The 20,086-nt window shown below is 43.7% G+C and overlaps 1 protein-coding gene and 1 non-coding gene across 3 annotated transcripts in view; both read right to left on the bottom strand.

Moving 5' to 3' along the window:
- Nucleotides 1-7,520: 7,520 nt before the first annotated feature.
- RAB4A (RAB4A, member RAS oncogene family) overlaps nt 7,521-20,086 on the bottom strand; it is a 53,472-nt gene continuing 40,906 nt past the window's right edge. Inside the window, exons 5-8 of one of the 2 annotated variants that reach the window (XM_028104628.2) lie at nt 19,151-19,305; nt 17,902-17,997; nt 13,538-13,674; nt 7,521-9,228 (exon numbers count right to left, since the gene is read on the bottom strand). In XM_028104628.2, the coding sequence (XP_027960429.1) occupies nt 13,559-13,674; nt 17,902-17,997; nt 19,151-19,305 (367 nt within the window). In that variant the 3' untranslated portion in view covers nt 7,521-9,228; nt 13,538-13,558. The remainder of the gene's footprint in view (nt 9,229-13,537; nt 13,675-17,901; nt 17,998-19,150; nt 19,306-20,086) is intronic. The other variant, XM_028104629.2, reaches the window with a different exon arrangement.
- On the bottom strand, nt 10,494-10,568 carry TRNAQ-CUG (transfer RNA glutamine (anticodon CUG)). The gene has a single exon. It is a non-coding gene; the product is annotated as a tRNA-Gln (tRNA).

The raw sequence follows: 20,086 nt of genomic DNA, 5'->3' as shown, positions 1-20,086 counted from the left end.
TGTGCGCAGGTGTCCTGGCCAAGGGAGTTCACAGCAGTGTAGTATAGTGGGTAGACTGTGGCCCAACCACACTGTCTGCCTCTCACCATGAGCTAGACCTACAGGGGAGGGAGGAAGGAAGCCAAGTGCAGAACCATCGGAAGCATAGACAAAACCTAAGCGGAAGCACGGTTGTTCCCTGCTCACTGTTGCTAACTGCTTGACATTGCCAACTGCTCATATGTTCCTGGGGTTGCCTGTGGCAGGAATCTTGCTGTGTGTATGGTTTCAATTTAAACACAAGACACTGGTTTTGTTGACTATGAAAGATAGTCTGATCTAGGTAAGAGTAACTACTTGTGAACACTGATTTTACCATTCATTTATCTTTTGTTGTTTTTGTAGCCTAGGTGTTGACTAACACCTGTGATGAGGACATCAGTTTCTCTTTTCACGTTCTTACAGCTTTAGGATTTCAGAACCGGGGAGTTCCTTTGTCTCTGTGCTGCTTTCTGGTTACTGAGTGGAACCTGTGAAGTCAGAACCAAACGCTTGCTTCCTGCCCAGAGCCCCCTCCAATGGCTCAGCTTGCTCAGCTGGCCACCTCCTTCTCGGGCAGGGCTTAGCTCCAGGGTCCTTTGTCCCATGCTCACTTGTGGGTGACTCCCAACACTCACCCCTCCTGGTTGCCTTCTATACTTTCTATAGCATCCATTGAACTAGACTTCCACCTTCCCCCCAGCGGAGCATGCTGTTCGGCGTCACCCAGTGACAGAACAGACCTGACACGCGGGGAAAACATGATGTCAACCCTGTGAACAAACACCAGACTTGGCCTAAAGTTGAGGCCATTACATGGGGCCCGCAATGTAACTACATTTGGTGAAAGTCTGAAGCAACAGGTTAACATTTTACTAGCATAAAGCCAAAATCACTCCTGGAAATAGGAGAAAAGAAGGCCCCAGTAGAATAATCTGATAGAGATTAAGTTAAAAAAAAAAATCCTGAGTAAATAAAGCAATTTTCTTTTACTCTTGCTCAAGGACTAGGTTAAATAAACAGAGATGAGGGGTAGCACAGGCGACGGCTAGCCTGGGTCAACAGGAATGCGGCCACAGCAAATGACACACAATGTTGCCGGGAGGGATGCAAACCTCAAGGGTGTAAGGTGAAGGACAGTCTCCCCACGGCTGTGCTGACAGCCATCAGCACAGGCACATTCTTACCTTTCCCTTACTATTTAACTCACAAACCATTTCAGTTCTGGACAGCTTTAAAAGCCAACGATAAGAAGATGGTGGCAAGCATCCTGAAAACCAGGTAGCGTGCATTTTCAGCCATGCGCTTTTAACTTGTAATATTTTCAACCTATTGAAGGCAGGGACAAAAAGCAAGTTATCATATTTGCAAGGTTTCTTTTCTTTTTTAAAGATTTTATTTATTTGACAGAGAGAGACACAGTGAGAGCGGGAACACAAGCAGGGGGAGTGGGAGAGGGAGAAGCAGGCCTCCCGCGGTGCAGGGAGCCTGACGCGGGGCTCGATCCCAGGACCCTGGGATCATGACCTGAGCCGAAGGCAGACGCCCAATGACTAAGCTGCCCAGGCGCCCCAATAATTCCTAAGTTTTAAACTGTGTGCTGTTCTAAGCTGCATCGTGAAATCTTGTGCCAAGCTGCTCTGTCCCGCCCAAGAGGGGACTCAGCCCCTTGTCCCGCATACCCACATTGTACCGTGTACCGTGGACCCCGAGTCACCGAGCCCCTTGGTTATCAGCTTGGCTGTTGTGGTATTGCTGTGCTTGTATTCGGGGAACCCCTATTTCACTCACTGAGGGCCCCCAAGCACAAGGGTGGTGATGCTGGCAGTTTGGATACTCTCCTACGGTGTCTAATGTACAAATTAAACCTTACCATAGCTATGTATATATAAGAAAAAACAGAGTATATATAGAGCTCAGTACTGTCTGCAGCTTCAGGCTTCCACTGGGCTCTCGGAACGGATGCCCGGTGCTGTACTTTGATCAGAGACCCAGTGAACCACCAAAGGAGCGCTCAGCAACTGGATTTCTCCAAGCGCAACAGTATAGTTCTCCATAGCTCAGACAGGGTGAAAGTTTGAAAAATCAGGTGAAAACCTGTATAAACAACTTAAAGAGATACAAAGTTCAAGTTTCAGGTGAAATCATTTAATCTTCAAATTAGAGTAGGACAACTATTGGCCATTCCTCTCCCCATCTGAAAAGGCAGGAGGTCCAAGTTTTCAAGATCTAATTACAGCTCTGGCTTCTCCAACGTGGGGACTTGTCAACTGTAACAGAGTATGTAACTGACAAAATGGAGAGATTTGACACATTTCGCCCCCAAGCATTTATGACCCATCATATAATACTTAGACACCTGAGCATGCCTAGGTCTAAAAGCAGAGGCTTATCAGTAATCCTCAACTGCTTCTCACAGCCCTCAAGCCTAAAGCTCGTTCATGAAGATGGAGAGCACGCCTTGGGTACCTGCTTGCCCCCAGGCTGTACCGTGAGGTACCAGGAGGCCAACCACGAGTACAGACAGAATTCCCAAGAAATACTAATCCAAATAAAAAAAACCTGCTGCCTAAACATCACAGCTCTTACCTCTAGAATGTAAAACAACTGGATAACTCTGTTACCCAAATTTTGGAAAGGGAGTAGGTTGCACGAGGACATATGATTTTAGACACTTTCATTATAATGTGTCTTGGAGAAGATAGTTTTGGACTGAAATTTTGGTGTGACTCAGCAGCTTCAAAAACTTGGATGTTCAAATGTCTTCCCTGGTATGGGGAGTTCTCAGCCACTACTTAAAAAAAAATTTTTTTTCAAGATTTTATTTCAGAGAGAGAGAGAGAGAGAGTGCAAGCATGAGGAGGGCCAGAGGGAGAAGCCAGCTCCCTGCTGAGCAGGGAGCCTGACTTGGGGCTCAATCCCAGGACCCCCAGATCACGACCTGAGCCAAAAGCAGCCACTTAACTGACTAAGCCACGAGGCACCGCAGCCATTACTTCTTTAAAGAAAGTGTTCTCTCCCTTCTCCCTCCCTTCTCCTTCAGGGACTCCAAAGCCATGGATAGATTGTTTCTTTCTTTTTTTTTTTTTTAGTTTTTTAAATTAAAAAAAATTTTTTTTTAAATTTTATTTATCCATTTGTCAGAGAGAGAGTGAGGGAGAGCTCGAGCAGGGGGAGGCACCTAGGGAGAAGCAGACTCCCCACCCAGCAAGGAGCTCGATGCCAGACTTGATTCCAGGACCCTTGGGATCATGACCTGAGCCGAAGGCAGATGCTTAACCGACTGAGCCACCCAGGCGTCCAGGGTAGATTGTTTCTTAATGGTGTTCCATAGGTCCGGTAGGCTTTCTTCATTCCTTTTCATTCTTTCTTTGTTTCTCTGGGTAATTTCACACCATCTGCCTTTAAGCTCATGGATTCTTCCTACTGTTCATTCCAGTCTGCTGCTGAAGCTCTCTACTGAATTCTTCGGTTTAAAAGTTGTATTCTTCAGCTCCAACATTTGTTTGGTTCTTTTTTATGTTTTCCCTTTGTTGAACTCATTTTGTTGTGTTTTTCTGATTTTGTTAAACTGTTTTCTTGTAGTTCTCTGAGCATCTTCCAGAACAACTGTTTTGAATTCTTCATCAGGCAATTCATGTTATCTCCATTCCTTTGGGGGGTCAGCTACTGGAAGTCTACGGTGTTCCTTTGGTGGTGGTGTGTTCCCCAGTTCTTTGTGATCCCTGTCACTTGTATAGGTGTATGTGTGTTTGAAGAAGCAGTCACCTCCTTGACTTTATGGACTGGCTTCAGTAAGGAAAGACCGTCACCCATGAATAGGGGCTGCTGGAGCGTGCTGTGTCTCCAAGACTAGTAGTGCAGGGTACCAAGTGTGGGGGGTGTGGCAGCTCCAGGTCTGATGCTGCAGTAGTTCAGGCCACTGCGGTCCACAGCATCAACTGTATGGTCCTTGGCAAGCACTGAGGGGGGGGGGGCGGTTTCATCTGCACTGGCTTCAAGGGCCGTTGGGATCCTCGGTGATAACTTCAGGTCCAGTAGCTAGGGACCGGGGCAGGCAGCAGCGGTGGCCAAGCTAGGTGTGTGCACGTACTTGGCTGTGGAAGCCAGCTGCAGGGGTTGGTGTCATGGTCGGGGCTGGGGCCAGAGCCAGCAACAAGGGTTTGGGCCAACTGCAGGCCCAGAAGCATGCAGCTGGGGCACCCCGGCTGTTGGTGTGCACTTCTCTGGCTGCAGGATCGACCAGTGATTCGAGTCAGGCTGGTGGCCTGTGAGTGCACAGCTGGAGTGGCTAGGGGCAAGTGTGCGAGTGGCACTGGGGGTCAGCTATGGCATGGGGGCGGGTGGGGGGGAAGTTCGGTCTGGCATCTTGCACTCGTGGAGCTACAGATCCTGGGCTCTGGCAGGGGCACTGGGAGGGAGCAGAGAGGAACTCAGGCATCTGGCACTGGGGCAAAGAATGAAATCTGCAGGGGGCCCACGTGGGTGAGCCGCAGGGGTGCAAGCCGCCGGGGTCCTCTGCAGAGCAGGTCACTGGCAACCGTGGCTGCTACCGACAGCCCTCGACCCTCTGCCTTGTTCTGAGCCGTCTCTAAGGTCTCAGCGTTGCCGGCCTCCGGGTGGGGTAAAGCTGAAGCGGGTCCTTTGTGTTGTGCCTCCAAAGCCTGGGGAGACCAGTCCTTCCCTCCACTCTCCCTTCCCGGGTGAGGAGAACTCTTCCTAGCTGGGGAGGTCCTCACGGTGCTGAGCAGTGCCGGCCTAAGAGGATGCGAGAGTGCAGGCAAAACGAAGCTGTTTCTTCTTCCCTTTTTTGGCGGTTATCCTCAGGTTTTTCTGTCCCATTGTGTTGACGTTCTTAAGTGGACTCCTGATCTCTCTTGGAGCTGATTTTGTGGATAGCTGTCTAATGCTGTCCAAGTGGATCTTTGTGGGGGGAGGCTGGGCTCTGCCACTTCACCAGCTTGGTGACGTCATGTGAAAAGGGCTCTAGGAGTTATGAAACTCCCTCCCAGACAGAAAGGGATTTAGCAGGATCATATGACCATCCTTCGGGGATTTTGCAAAAACGGATCTCGCAGGGCATAGACTGAACATCTGAGTACTTTAGAAAGTCCTGGGGACAGAACTGACTCATCATTTGTCCCTTCCACAAGCACTCCTATGTGCCAGGCCTGGGACACACTAAAGGCAGCCCTGTCCTCGGGAGGTCTCAGCCCAAGAAAGAAGACAAGTAAGGATAACATATAGAGAAACGTGATCAATATCAAAAGAAAGGTTAGGACAGAGAATGACAAGAGCCGAGTGTGTCTGCACATGCCCAGGGATGGGAAGGGGCTTAGAGAAGGCTCCCAGCAGAGGTGCTACAGCGCCCCCTACAGGACAGCCGGGCTGAGCCCGAGAGACTTGCAGAGCCGGTGGGGGTGCAATGCAAGTGAGGAAAACACAGTCCATGCAAAGGCACAGAAGCAATGGGAAAGCAGGTGGCATTCGGAAAAACGTGAGTGTCACAGAAAAGCACCATTCTCCCCTGCAAACGGGCATAATACGTACTATGGGGTATGTGATGTACATTTATGGCCATTGAAACAATGACTTCTGGAAAAGGGAATAATGTGGGAGACTTACTCTGAATTACTCATATTACAAAAAACAAATTCTATGTAAAACGATTTGAGGGCCCCCCACCCAACATACAGACATCAGCATTTTACTTGATGCTGTGCTGGCCGTCCTGGTGCCCCTGCTGCAGGCACAGGGGTCCCCGGGGCCGGGGCCGGCACTGCCGGCACAATTAGCCACATGCTCCGAAAATATGGTATGAAAGATGTGCATTTTGCTTTCTCAGTACCTGCCAGAAAACTTTATATAACTGCAAGATAAGAAAAAACATAACCATCTTGGCTTTGTATCAGTATCTTTTAAGAAGATCTCAATGGTATGGTGATTATATAAAATTAAAAAGAAATTCTTTTCAGAGATGCATACCGGACTAGTTTGGGGTGCAATGACAAATGCCTTGGATGTTTCCAAATACTACAGCATTGAAAAGTGGGGCAAAGGTAGAGCAGACAAAGACACGCACAGGTTCCCTGACCACACTATCGTCTTCTCACAGTAAGCCGTATTTTCTTGCCTGAGAGGGTGATGGCTGATACTCAGTCACAGGTCTTCCTCAATCTGCTGGATGTCCTCACAGAAATCCCTCTCAAAGTCTAAAAACAACTCCTTGAAGAATTTAATATAATTGGGAAGTAACCAAGCAACAACTGGGACAAACTCCGATTATATGTATATATGAACAGGTAGAATGATTAGGAAAGAGACTCACTTTACAACTGGCACATAAAAAAAAAGATTAATAATTCACAGGTGTTTTAAGGTCCCTCTAAATCAGGATCATGACCTGAGCCAAAGGCAGATGCTTAACCGACTGAGTCACCCAGGTGCCCCAAGTTTCTAATTTTAACACCAGATTCTTCATCACTCTGAATAATACTGATCTGCTAGGAATCCATGTTCCTTAAGATTTCATAAGTCACCAAAAAATAGGTTTTTAATAAAACAGATTCATTCCTAAACTGTGACGTTCTTATTTTCACTAAATGCTGGACTTGTGAAAGAACAATTTCAAGTTTAAATGGAGCTTAGAATATTTTTGTAGGAAGACCGAAAAAATATTTTACTAGAAATGTGAATTAAGAGTATCCTGAAAACCTAGTAAGTTGTGGGAAATGTATACATAACATTTACTAGACTATGATATAATAACATATATTTGGGTTTTGCCCTCGATTCCTGGCAAGGAGCTCCTAAAACCCTTGAAATTTCCTGTGATGGGGTGTGTTCTGTTAGTCACAAAACATCCCCTCTGGGCACGCTGGGGTTTATGCTCATGAGGTGCTTTAGGGTGGGGCCCCTTGAGCCTCAGGATGGGACTGGTCACCAGAAAGACCAAATCATTAGAGGGGCTGGAAGACGATTTGATGAGTCTCCAGGTTGGTGAACAAGAACACATCCTTGGCTAGGAGGATGGTGCACCCCAGACTCCAGGGGGACAGGGGCTCCTGGACTCGGGACCCTTCCAGCCTGGGCCCTATGTATCTTTGCATCTGGCTGTTTGTATCCTTTGCAATAAATGAGCATTCTAGCAAGTAAATGGTTTTTCTCAGTTCTGTGAGCCATTCTAGCAAATGAATCAAACCCAAGTAAGGGGTCCTGGGAATCTCAGATTTGAAGCTGGTCGGTCAGAAGCACAGGTAACCTGCTTGCTCCTGGCGCTGAAGTGTGCGTGTGCGTTGAGGGGCAGGGCAGACCACGCCCGGAACCTGTGGGATCTGAGTTATCTCCAGGTGGATGATAATGGGAACGGAATTCGCCACCCCGCTAGGATCTCTGCAGAATCAGAGAATTGGTTGAGGGTGTTGGAAAACACTCCACTGACCAACACTAAATTATCTTCCTTCTTCATTTCTCCCGAAGGCCTTTATTAAGAACCACCATGGTTTGGTTCTCCAGCAACTTTTATTGGTCAAAGGGTGTGGAATTATATGCAGTACCTGTGGTTTAATGAATAGGCTCATTTATAAACCAACTTAACATCTTATTTTAAAAATTCTTGCTTTTGAATAAACCGATGTGGTAGAACAGACATGCTCCTATCCCATGCAAAAAGCTGTTCAAGAGTGAGCAGCCTGCAAAACTATCATAAATGAGACATTGAATCGAATGTTCTTCCAGCCAGGTCCCAGAAGTAGTTCAGTCTGAGAATTTGCTTCATATTCTGACTTTTCAAAATAAAATATCCACGGCATTAAAACAAGCAAAATTAAAATACCCCAAGCAGATACATACTGATATTTTTATCCAAGTCACTTTCCAGAGTCTGTGGTGCCACTGTGCTCTGTTGATTAAATCAAACAACAAAAGCAGTGGGCGGCTTCTAACTGAAAGGCAATGAGATCTACCAATCAGTCTGCAGCTAAAAGTCACAGTGAAAGAACATACAGAAGGTGAACAATGCTTTTTAACCTTCTGGCCTTAAATAATACTGCATTTCAACTTTAAAGAAAAGTTCTATTATATGTTTTTTTGCATTGACATTTTAAAATATTAGAACAAGTCTTTGTGATACAATGTATATTATACTTCAATACACACCTTGGGTGAATGAAAAACATGTCAACTTGATAACTGTGGTAAGGCATTTAAGTATTCAGCGAAAGCGATACAGAAATTTCTTAATGAGTGGTATTCCTTTAATATGAACTTGGTTTAGTGGGTTTCCTTAAAATGAACACAAAACAATAAAAGACTTAAAAAAGAGGCTGTGACATCATACACTGAATCCCGGGAAAAGCACAGTAACAAACAACATTTTCCAGCAGGGAGACCAGATAGAGCAACCAGAAACAGGTGAGCAGCCTCAAATTACACCGTCCATCACACTTACGAAGAGCTGAAAGCAGAACCGATTTCCTAGTAAGTCTGGGTGAAGACAACAGAATCCTTAGTGCCGATCACAGTGGCCAAAACACAGCAGGTACTCAGGCTACGCTTCCTGAATTGATCTGGATGAAGATACTTTAAAATCACCAGAGTGCTGGACAGTGTGAAGTTCATGGAAAAACTCCATTTTTCATTTCCGTATGTGAGTAACTACTGATCTCGTATTTCAAGGGTGGATTACGTAAACACTTTGTGGACTGTGGTAAACGGCATGAAGTGAGCGCCGCACTGGCCCTCAATGCCAGAGTCTTTGACTATCAGGTCCTAAATAATACGCACTGTGCAAGGTACCAGACATGATGATCAAAGTACACCTCACCAGTGACAGATTTCAGTTCGTATGATCAAAAAACACAAAATTTTAGACTGCATTTAGAGCAACATTCTACCATATCCTACATCAGATACCATGCTGTGGAGACAGACCGCACGAGAGGCTGTCTACAACACACAGGATTGGAACCAAGAGTGACAGGGAAATATGAAACAGAAAATTCTTACATACATGTATACACCTAATGGTACTGTCCGTTTATTGAGATTTATTATTATATGATTTGCTGTGCCACATCTATGAGCTTACATAACACGCCGAATTATTTTTCTTCGCACAAATATCTACTTCTGTATAAAGTAGAAAAAGATGGTGGTAAAAAACTTCTTCAAGGTCCGACAATTGTGTCCCAAATACCGCTGTATGAACACCTAAAAAATATAAAGAGCGATTTAGAAATACGCGTAACTATAACAGTACAGACAAACACAGCTTCAAGTCCCACAGGGACTTAGTGAACGTAACTTCCAACTTTACTTAAACTTACCTACCCCTGTTAGATAATATGGTAGGAACATAAAGAAGTCCACTGTGGTAAATGGGAAAAAGGAAGCTTTAGAAAGGTAAAATCTCCATTTGCGAATTTTATATATAAGCCTTCTATTTTAGCAACACATTTAGACTTCAATTTACCCAAGAAAGTCTCCTGATGGATACAAAGGCAGAAAAATCTCTATCCCAATTACTCCCACCACCTACCACTCTTGCTTTCTTTCTGACCAAGAGCCTAAGGATTTCCTATAGTTTAAATTCTTTCAAGCAGAACATCTTCTTTAATTGGCAGGGTTTAATCTACCATTTCCTATTTGTCTGCGCGGTTCTTTCCTCCTCCTTTCCTCCTTCTGCCTGCTTTTTGATTATTTAGATTAATTATGTGTTTATCCCATTTAAATTCCAAATTTAAATTTGGCTTATTAGCCAAAACTCTTTGTCATATTATTTTAGTGTTTGCTTTAGGACTTTTTTCTTAATAAGATTTTGGCTTTCTTTGAGCAGTTTTAGGTTCACAGCACAAGTGAGGGAAAAGTCTATAGATTTCCCATATGCCCCCTGACCTCACAGACGCAGAGCCTCCCCCATTACCGACATCCCGGACCAGAGAGGTACATCTGTTACGTACACTGACACATCATCATCACCCAAAGTCCACTATTTACATTGCGGTTCACCCCTGCTGCTGTACACTGTATGGGTTTGGACAAATATATAATGACATGTATCCATCATTACGGTATTATACAGAGTATTTTCGCTGCCCCAAATATTGTCCATGCTCTATTCATCCCTCCCATCCCCAACCCCTGACAACCACTGATCTTTTTATTATTGTCATATTTTGCCTTTTCCAGAATGTGATAGCGTTGGAATCCTACAGTATGTAGCCTTTTCTTTAGATTGGTGTCATTCACTTAGTAATATGCATGGAAAGTTCCTCTCCACTTTTTCATGGCTTGATAACTCATTTCTTTTTAAGCACCGAATAATAGTCCATTGTTTGGATGTACGCAGTTTAGTTATCCATTTGCTGAAGGCCATTTTACTTGTTTACAAGTTTTGGTAATTACGAATAAAGCTGCTATAAACATCCATGTGCAGATTTTTGTGTTTTTTCTTTCTTCTTTTTAAGTAGGCTCCACGCCCAACGTGGGGCTTGAACTCATGACCTTGAGAGTCAGAGTCACATGCTCTACCGGCTGAGCCAGCCAGGGGCCCCAGATTTTCGTGTTTTCACCTCCTTTGGGTAAAGACCAAGGGAGTGGGACTGCTGGACCATATTTACAGATATGTTTACTTTGTAAGAGGCTGCCATACTGTCTTCCAAAGTGGCCGTACCATTTTGCATTCCCACCAGCGATGACTAACAGTTCCGACTGCGCCACATTCTTGCTAGCATTTGGTGTTGTCAGCGTCTTGTATTTTGGCCGTACTAATACGTATGTTGTAGTGGTATCTCGTTGTTTTAATTTGCATTTCCCTGACGACATATGTATGCTGTGCAGTATCTTTTCATATACTTACTGTCTTCTTTGGTGAAGTGTTTGGTATAGTCTTTGGCCCATTTTTAAATTGGGTTGTTTTCGTATTATTAAGTTTGAAGGGTTCTTTGTCTATCTGGTAACAATCCTTAACTACATGCCTTTTAGAAATATTTTCTCCCAGGCTGTGGCATCTCTTGTTGTCTTTCCTCGAGAAGTTTTAGAATGGAGTCCAGCTTATCAACTATGTCTTTCATGGACCTTTGCTGTTGTATCTAAAAAGTCTAGGATTTTTTTCCTATGTTATCTTGCAGGAGTTTTATAGTTTTATGTTTTACATTTGGGTCTATGATCCATTTCGAGTTAATTTTTGTGAAGGGTGTAAGGTTGGTCTAGATTCGTATTTTTGCATGTGGATGTCCAGTTGTTCCAGCCCCTTTTGTGGAAAAGACTGTCTTTGCTCCTTCACCAAAGGTCAGCTGACTATACTTATGTAGGTCTATTTCTGGGCTCTCTCCCCCGTCCCCCTGATCTCTTTGTCTCTTCTTTCATCAGCGCCAAAGCACGCTGACTACCATAGCTGGACAGTGTCTTGAACTCCAGCAGCCACAGTCCTCCGACTTTGTTCTTCTCCTCCAATCCTGCGTTGGCCATTCGGGGCATTCTGCCACCCCATATAAACTCGAGAATCAGTTTGGTCTTCCTCATACAGATCTCGTACGTATTTTGGCAGAATTATACCGAAGTATTTTCTTTTCTTGAATGCTAAAGAGTATTGTTTTTATTTCAAACTGCACTTGTTCATCAGTGATATATGGAAAAGTGACTGACTCTGTCTACTAACCTTGTATCCTGCTACATAACCATGCTGTATGGGCGCCTGGGTGGCTCAGTCGGTTAAGCGACTGCCTTTGGCTCGGGTCATGATCCCAGAGTCCCGGGATCGAGTCCCGCATCGGGCTCCCTGCTCGGAGAGGAGGCTGCTTCTCCCTCTGACCCTCCCCCCTCTCATGTACTCTCTCTCTCTCAAATAAATAAATCAATCTTTAAAACAAAAACAAAAAAACAAAAAACCATGCTGTATAAGTGCTTAGGTAGGAGTCTGTGGATTCTTTTAGATTTTCTACATTATAGATGAGCATGTCATCTGTGAACAAAGACAGTTAATTTTTTCCTTCCCATCTGTATACCTTTTGTTTCCTTTTCTTATCTTACTGCATTAGCTAGAACTTCCAGGATGATGTTGAAAAGGAGTGGTGGAGGGGGGGGGACATCCTCACCTTGTTCCTTTTAATAGTGGGAAAACTTCAAGTTTGATGATGTTAGTGGTAGTTTTCTGTAGATATTCTTTACCAAGCTGAGGAAATTCCCCTCTATTCCTAGTTTACTGAGAATTTTCATCATGAATGGGTGTTAGATTTTGTCAAATGATTTTTCTCTTGATAGGATCCTATGATTTTTCTTCTTTAGCCCATTGATGTGATGGATTACATGAACTGAGTCTGGAATGTTGAACCAGCCTTGCATACCTGGGATAAATCCCACTTGGAAGTGGTTTATAATTCTTTTTGTACATTGCTGGATTTGATTTGCTAATATTTTATTGACGATTTTTGCATCTATATTCATGAGAGATGTTGGGCTGTAGTTTTCTTGTAATGTTTTTGGTTTTGGAATTAGGGTAATGCTGGCCTCATAGAATGAGATAGGAAGTATTCCATCTGCTTCTCTCCTGTGAAAGAGACTGCAGAGAAATAGTATAATTTCTTCCTTAAATGTTGGGTAGAATTCAGCAGAGAACCCATCTGGGCTCGGTACTTTCTGTTTTGGAAGATTATTAATTATTGGTTTGATTTCTTTAATAGATGTAAGACCTATTCAAATTGTCTATTCTTTTCTTGAATTTTGGCAAATCATGTCTTTTAAGGAATTGGTCTGTTTCATCTGTTATCAAGTTTGTGGGCACAGAGTTTTTCATAGTGTTCCTTCGTTATCCTTTTAATGTCCACAGGATCTGCAGTGATGTCCCCTCTTTCATTTCAGATATTAGTAATTTATGTCCCCCCCTTTTTCTTAATTAGCCTGGTTATAGGCTTGTTGATTTTATTGATCTTTCCAAAGAATCAGCTTTGATTTTGTTGATTTTTCTCTATTGACTTTCTGGTTTTAATTTCATTAATTTCTGCTGTAATTCTTATTATTTCTTCTGCCTACTTTGGATTTGGTTTGCTCTTCGTTTTCTAGTTTCCTATGGTGGACACTTAGATGACTGATTTTAGATCTTTCTTCTTTTCTAAGTATGCATTCAATGCTATAAATTTCCCCCTAAGCACTGCTTACATGGCATCCCCCCACATTTTGATAAGTTGTGTTTTGAATTTCATTTAGTTCAAATGAAACTCTGTTGTTTAACCTCCACATATTTTGGATTTTCCAGTTATCTGTTATTGACTTCTAGTTTAATTCCACTGTGGTCTGTATAATTTCTATTCTTTTAAATTTGTTAAACTGTGTTTTATAGCTTGGAATGTGTATTCCACTGTTGTTGAAATATCTAATTTTAATTATACCATCACCTCTGGGTTTCGTAATGTAGCTGCAAAAGCAATGACAAGCTGTATAGTTAAGCAGGTGTAGAACTCCCGAGCAGTGAACAAGTTTAAGGTAAGAGGGCCAGCACAGACGCTGTGGTGAGAGCACCTACCTGTACACTCCGGTGCTGCTCCTAACAGCCACATTCCTGAGCGCTTGGGGCCTGTGCGCGACGTGGTGACCGCAGCTGTCTCAAGGCAGCATCCCCATACTGAATACCAGAGCCCATTCTTTCTGGGTCCAGCTCACCTGAGGACCAAGCAAGTCTCCTTTAAAAAAAGCTTTTATGTTTCTGTGATCCCAAAAATATATTAAGTGAAAAAAGCAAAGTGCAGAGCACTGTGTATAAACAGCTGGTTTGAATAATAAGGAAAAAATATATACATGTTTTCTTGTATGGGCATAAAAAAACCTTTGGAAGGAGACGAACAGAAGTGAGAATAGGTGCGCCTGGGTGGCTCAGTCGGTTAAGCATCTGCCTTCAGCTCAGGTCCTGATCCCAGGGTCCTGGGATCGAGCCCCGCATTGGGCTCCTTGCTCAGTGGGGAACCTGCTTCTCTCTCTGCCCCTACCTCCTGCTCTGCTCTCTCTCTCTCTCTCAAGTAAATAAATAAATAAAATCTTTAAAAAAATGTGAGAATGATAGCTGACTTCAAGAAGGAGTTTTAGATGGCTTGGGGACAGGAGAGGGGTTGTAATGGAGGGAGACTTTCACTGTATCCGCTTTTTATTTTTTGAATTTGGAATTATATGAATATATTGTGTATACAAAGATAAATTAATTTAAAATTAAGCTACAAAGAGACCATTTCCTACTTACCAGACGGGTAAGAATCCAAGTATGATAATACACCCTGTGGGCATGGCTTCAGTGAAATAAGCACTTTCATTCATTACAGTGGGATTATAAATTGCTACAACCATGCTAGAAGGAATCTGACAGCCTCTACCTAAATTCCAAATGCTTATGTTCTTTCACCTAGCAATTCTACTTCTGGGAACTTATCCTATACATACACTCCACACATGGGAAATGATATATAAAAGGTTACTTACTGCAATATTATTTGTGACAGCAAAATGCTGGCAATACTCCAAATGTCCCAAGTAGACTGGTTAAATTATAGCAATACAGACAACTGAATATTACACACACACACACACACACACACACACACACAACATGTATGTGCATTAGCATACATATATACATGGAAGTCTCTCTATGTTCATTTGTAATGATCCATAGGTCTAGTAAGTACATAAAGCAAGGTGCAGAATTTATAGTATGTTAACTTTTGTGTAAAAAAAGAGGAGGAGGGGGGCCTGGGTGTCTCATCGGGTTAAGTGACCCACTCTCGATTTCAGCTCAGGTCATGATTTCAGGGTGGTGAGATGGAGCCTCGCATCAGGCTCCACCCTCAGCAGGGAGTCTGCTTCCCTCCTCCCTGGGCCCCTCCAGAGGCTCACACGTGTGCACACTCTCTCTCTAATAAATAAATACATCTTTAAAAAAAAGAGGAGGAAACAGCGGTTTTTGAATCATATGAATGTACAGCCTATTCCGAAAATTTGAAGTACTGCTGAAAAATTTTAACTTATATCTTTGTATTTTTTCACCTAGATGTAATTATGATTTTGATGATCTCAGAAGAAATGTATCTTGAAAATGTTCTGAGTCGACTTGTATGGACTATAACCATGGGCGCAGTATTAAGGTAGCAAGGTGATTAAATAAAACCTCGTGCTAAGCTTAATACTACTCAACACCAAGCCAATTTTAATAACAATGTTACAGAGTCTTTAAAAGTAACAGTTGTTTTTGTGACAAATTTAGTAAAAAAATTTTTTGTTTGTTTTCAGATCGAGAAAATCCAGAAGGATGAAGTGTCCCTCTCTTCCACCCGGGCCCTTGACCCTCTCTCTCTCTCTGCACCTCACCCAGCACCCTACTGTCTCTGTCATCTCTCCACCCTCCTCTCCTTTCCCTTCCCTTGTTTTCTCTCAGCATTCACACAGGCTAACTTTTCTTCCATCGCCAAAACCTCTTTACGTTAACCCTTGGGACCTACTATACCTTTTCTTTTCAAGAGAGGAGTCAACACTCACTCTACTTTCTCACCTCCTCTTTGTTCCTCAATTGCTGTCTTCTGTTTTCATAATTCTACCGGAGCTGTTCTTGATAAAGATGCCCAGTGACTTCCTATTACCCACCCCAGCGGATGTTTTTTAGCTTAGTTCTTAGCTTAGGAGACTATTCTCTATTGCATTTGATAGTGAACAAGTCTTTGACTCTCATCCTTTTGGCTGAAATGATGCCCACTTTCCCCTGGTTCCTTCCATACATCTCTGACCATTTCCTTCTCTTTCTCTTTTCTAGGTTCCTCTTCTCCATCTCTCAGTCTCCAAGGTTCTGCTTTTGATCACTGCTTTTCTCACTCTCAACTGCTCTCGGGTGATCACATTCCTTTCATAGTTTCAACCATGTACTGATGGCTTCCAAACGTATACCGCCAGCCCAGACTTCTCCCCAGAGCTTATGAGATAATTCCATGGGCTTGTGCCAGTGGTACTGCAAAGGGAACACATCCAGAACAGAATCATCTACATGCCCTGGAACCTGCTTATCCTCTGGTTTAATGACATCTCTTTCCCAAGTTACCCAAGTTACCCAAGTGCGACATCTAGTTACCCTTGGCTCCTCATGCCTTCCTGACCCCACCTCCTCACCGCCACTCCCCACCCCCAAATCAACTGCCCTGCCCTATTTAGCACATGAGTCATATGGTGCTACTACCAAAATATTTCTTGGATTCATCTATATCTCTTCGTCTCTACTTCCACATCCTCCTTAAAGCTTTAATCAGTCATCTTCTACTTGGATTACTCAAAAATGCCTTAATTGGCACCCTGGTCTCCCGTCCTTTCAATCTGTCCTCAACATGGCACCTACAGACATGATTTATCTCAAGTCCCAACCTGACCATATCGCTCACTGCTTGCCACCCTTGAATAGCTTCCTGTCCTCTACAATCAATCACATAAGAGCACTTTTGGAAATGCTGATGCCCAAACCATACTTAAGCCCAATTAATCAGCATCTCGAGAGGTGGGGCCTGGGATCTGAATTTTCCTGCATCCAAGGTGACTGTAGTGTACAGCCAGGGTTGAGACTCAGTAACCCGTAAGATAAAGTTCCAGGTCCTTGATGAGAATCACCAGCCCGGCTGCCGCCTCTCTCCAACCTTCTCACCCGCCATCCCACCGTAGTCTCTCTGGTCTCGTGATTTTTACTTTCTGGGTACTTTCAAATCATGCTGTCCCCTCTGCTGGACTACCCTCCTCCCCACTCCCTTAGGCAGTTCACTCTTCCTCACATTGTGAAAGACCGAGCTCGGCCACCACCTCCTCTTGGAACCCTCTCGGACACTACCTCCATGACCCGGCTAGTGGCAGGTTCCCCCTCTCCGTGTGATCCCAGGATCCTATGCACCTTCACTTATTGTATCCACCACACCGTAATGTAGTTATTTTTTGCTGGCTCCCATGAAAGAGGTTCTTGAGGGCAGGGGTTATGATTAAATCATTTTTGTATCCCAGCACCTGACAAAGAACAGACATTCAGATATTTGAGTGAATCAATTAAAAAGTGAATGTCCACATAGAATTTTGGTAATCTTTAACTCAACTTTATTTTTTTTTTAAGATTGTATTTATTTAGTTACTTGACAGAGAGAGCACAAGAGGGGGGAGCAGCAGGGAGAGGGAGAAGCAGGCTTCCCGCTGAGCAGGGAGCCTGATGTGGGGCTCGATCCCAGGACCCTGGGATCGTGACCTGAGGTGAAGGCAGCTGCCTAACTGACTGAGCCACCCAGGCGCCCCAAAACTCAACTTTAATAAATACAATTACAGAGTATTTTGTCAGCTGCCTAAATTAGGATTATTTTAAATTCATTTTTACTGAAGCAACAAATACAACAATAATGAGACCGGTTACTACTGAGGCACACTCAGTTAGCTTCAGGAATAAATTCTCCATGATGCCCAAGCTGCAAGTATCAACATCACGCATGTATCTCTAACTCCCTTAATCTCATACAGGCGGTCCCCCATCATGCCACGGGACCACTGGCCCAGCAGGGCTAGCAAGGTGTTGGCAGAGACTGGACAAAGATCCAATCTTCCTCCTCTAAGCCGTGGACCACAAAAGGCCGTGGTTCTAAAAGCAAACTGTCGCTGAAACCCTGACTGCCCACCCTCTTTCACCAGTGGTGCAACGAAGCCACTCCGAAAAAGCGGGGCCTTTGCCTCAGCCACGGGGGCAAGGCCTTCAAAACCGTAAGTGGCAATTTTAGGTTGGCAGGGGTAGAGAGAATGCTCTTTGACCAAATCACTCCTGGAAAATTAAAAAGTGGTACTACTGAGCTAGAGAGTAAAATATGCTGAAGACAAGTTTATGAATGGAAAGCCTTTTACCTGATTCAATTTTGTTAAGTATTTTTCTCGCACACTGTACAAAGGCCTCTTCCACATTCTCCCCCGTTAGTGCACTTGTTTCCAAAAACATCAGCTCTAAAAGTGACAGCAAACAAAATGCGAAGCTACGTTTAGAAGGCGATCACAACTGAGGTACTGACAGCCTGTTGAGGATTTTCTCCGAAGAGCAGGCAAAATGGAATCTGTTACTTAAAAACCACATATTTCTGCGAATACAGAATCAATAAATGTCAATATATTTTGTTAAATGCTAGAAGAACTCTCAGCCTTCCTCAACAGTGTCGGGTATCTTGTGCTGGCGCTTGTCTGTCGAAGATGCACAGTGAGGAAGCAGGCTGCCTGAAGCTGCCCGACTGTCGACATGAGATGAACATTCTCCCAATACTCTTCGCGTCACCACAGATACCACGGCGGGGGGCGGGGGGCGGCTACACTGCAACTTGTCATCCTGCCGGTGACGAGGTCCTCCCTGGACTCCTACTTTTCTTACCCACCAGAGCAGATACTAACCCTTGCTTCTGTATTTACGAGCTCACGATAGCTTCTGTTCTTCTCACATGCTTATTTGCTTAGCATAAAACCAGTCAATTTGTAAGAATATAATTTGGTAGTCCTAGAGTCCAACTGAAAATCGAGACTAGGATATTTTAGTTCTTGACTGGTTCTAAAAACTACAGTTCTTTAAAATGTCTCAATTCTGATCATTCCGTTATCTGTAAACAACCATTAATTTTATGTCATTCTCTGGTTTTCTATATGGAAATTCAGAGAATTTTCAAAGGCGTATAACCAAATGGCTTCAATTTAATGTAAGTAAAATAAAACCAATAAGCCCAGTATTTCTTCCACTGCTTTCCCCTTCTATTTAGAACTAATGTTTTACCAACTTAGCTCCAAATTACATTAGAAAAAAGGACAGGCCATCATGTGATTAGGGCCTTTAAAAATTATTACAAACTTAACTTTAGACCAAGGCCTGTGCTTAGACCAAAAAGTCATTAGAGAATATTAGTACATTTGCTTTTATCATCATCGTAACCTTTGCAGGCAGAATGCAATATAGTGAAAATATGCTAAGTCAGTCTAACTTTACCTAAAACGCTAGGAAATTTCACATTTCTTAAGTAACGTTTAATCTTAAAATTCCAATAGATGTAAATTCAAAGCAATGTTATTACCCCCCAAATCTGCCCATTTGAAAAGCAGTAGCAGGTAAAAGGTCACTTGCCATTTTCTTGCGCAAATCTGGAAGCTTCTAAGAAAGTAACTTCACGATCTGCATCTAGGTCCTTCTTGTTCCCACAGAGGATGATCACAATGTTCTGACTCGCTAGCATTCTGGCATCTGTTAACCAATTAGTAAGCGCATTGTAGGTTTCTCGGCTGCGTAATATAAGATTGTGAAAATAGTACATGTATTTTATAAAGCTAGCAACTCTTTCCAGGCATTCACACTACTCACACACTGCTTTCGCACACGTCAGGGTAACGTCGACAACCTTTAAGGTAACACAGGCAGCCTGAATGCCCCATTACACACCATACCACAGGGTGTGATTGTTGTTTCCAGAAAAACGAAACCGTAACTCAGATATTTTGCTGTTTGATTTTGCCCGATCAAGGTGCAAAAGGAAGCAGACGTTCCTTTATTCATTTTACAAATATTTACTGAGCTCTTAACACTTAGCTCAATTATGTGCGGCATGAATGAGCAAGATCTAACATCTGCTGCATTTACAAGCTCTGTGCAATATGGTGGCACTTTGTCCCGGAGGAATTTATCACGTTCTTTATAAGGACTCTTGTGACACAGACTCTATCCCCCTTTTCCATGAGAAATCTGAACCCAGAGAGTTTAATTAAGTTGCCCCAAGTCACACAAGCAGCCAGCGGCAGAGGCGGGGCTTGACCAGGTCTGTCTAACCCCAGGACGCACTCTGAGATCTACTGTTTTCGGCTCGGATACATCTGGGGATACGTCTGCTCTGCCGGCACACCTGGACAGCCGAATGACTTCGCACATTAGCAAGCTGAGCCTTCCACCACCGGAGCAAGTGTGGGCGGGCTGGGCCAGGAGCTGCCCGTTTCCTCGCCAGTGTGCCTCATCCGGGACAAGCAGACTGGGTGTGCGTCTCAGCAACAGAGTGACACCCTCTCTGCCGCG

The sequence above is a fragment of the Eumetopias jubatus genome, unplaced genomic scaffold (assembly GCF_037043125.1).
Source record: "Eumetopias jubatus isolate StellerSeaLion01/CBP00866 unplaced genomic scaffold, mEumJub1_p1.0 scaffold_17, whole genome shotgun sequence".
In the NCBI taxonomy this organism is placed as follows: domain Eukaryota; kingdom Metazoa; phylum Chordata; class Mammalia; order Carnivora; family Otariidae; genus Eumetopias; species Eumetopias jubatus.
This window is presented reverse-complemented; position numbering and strand designations above follow the sequence as displayed.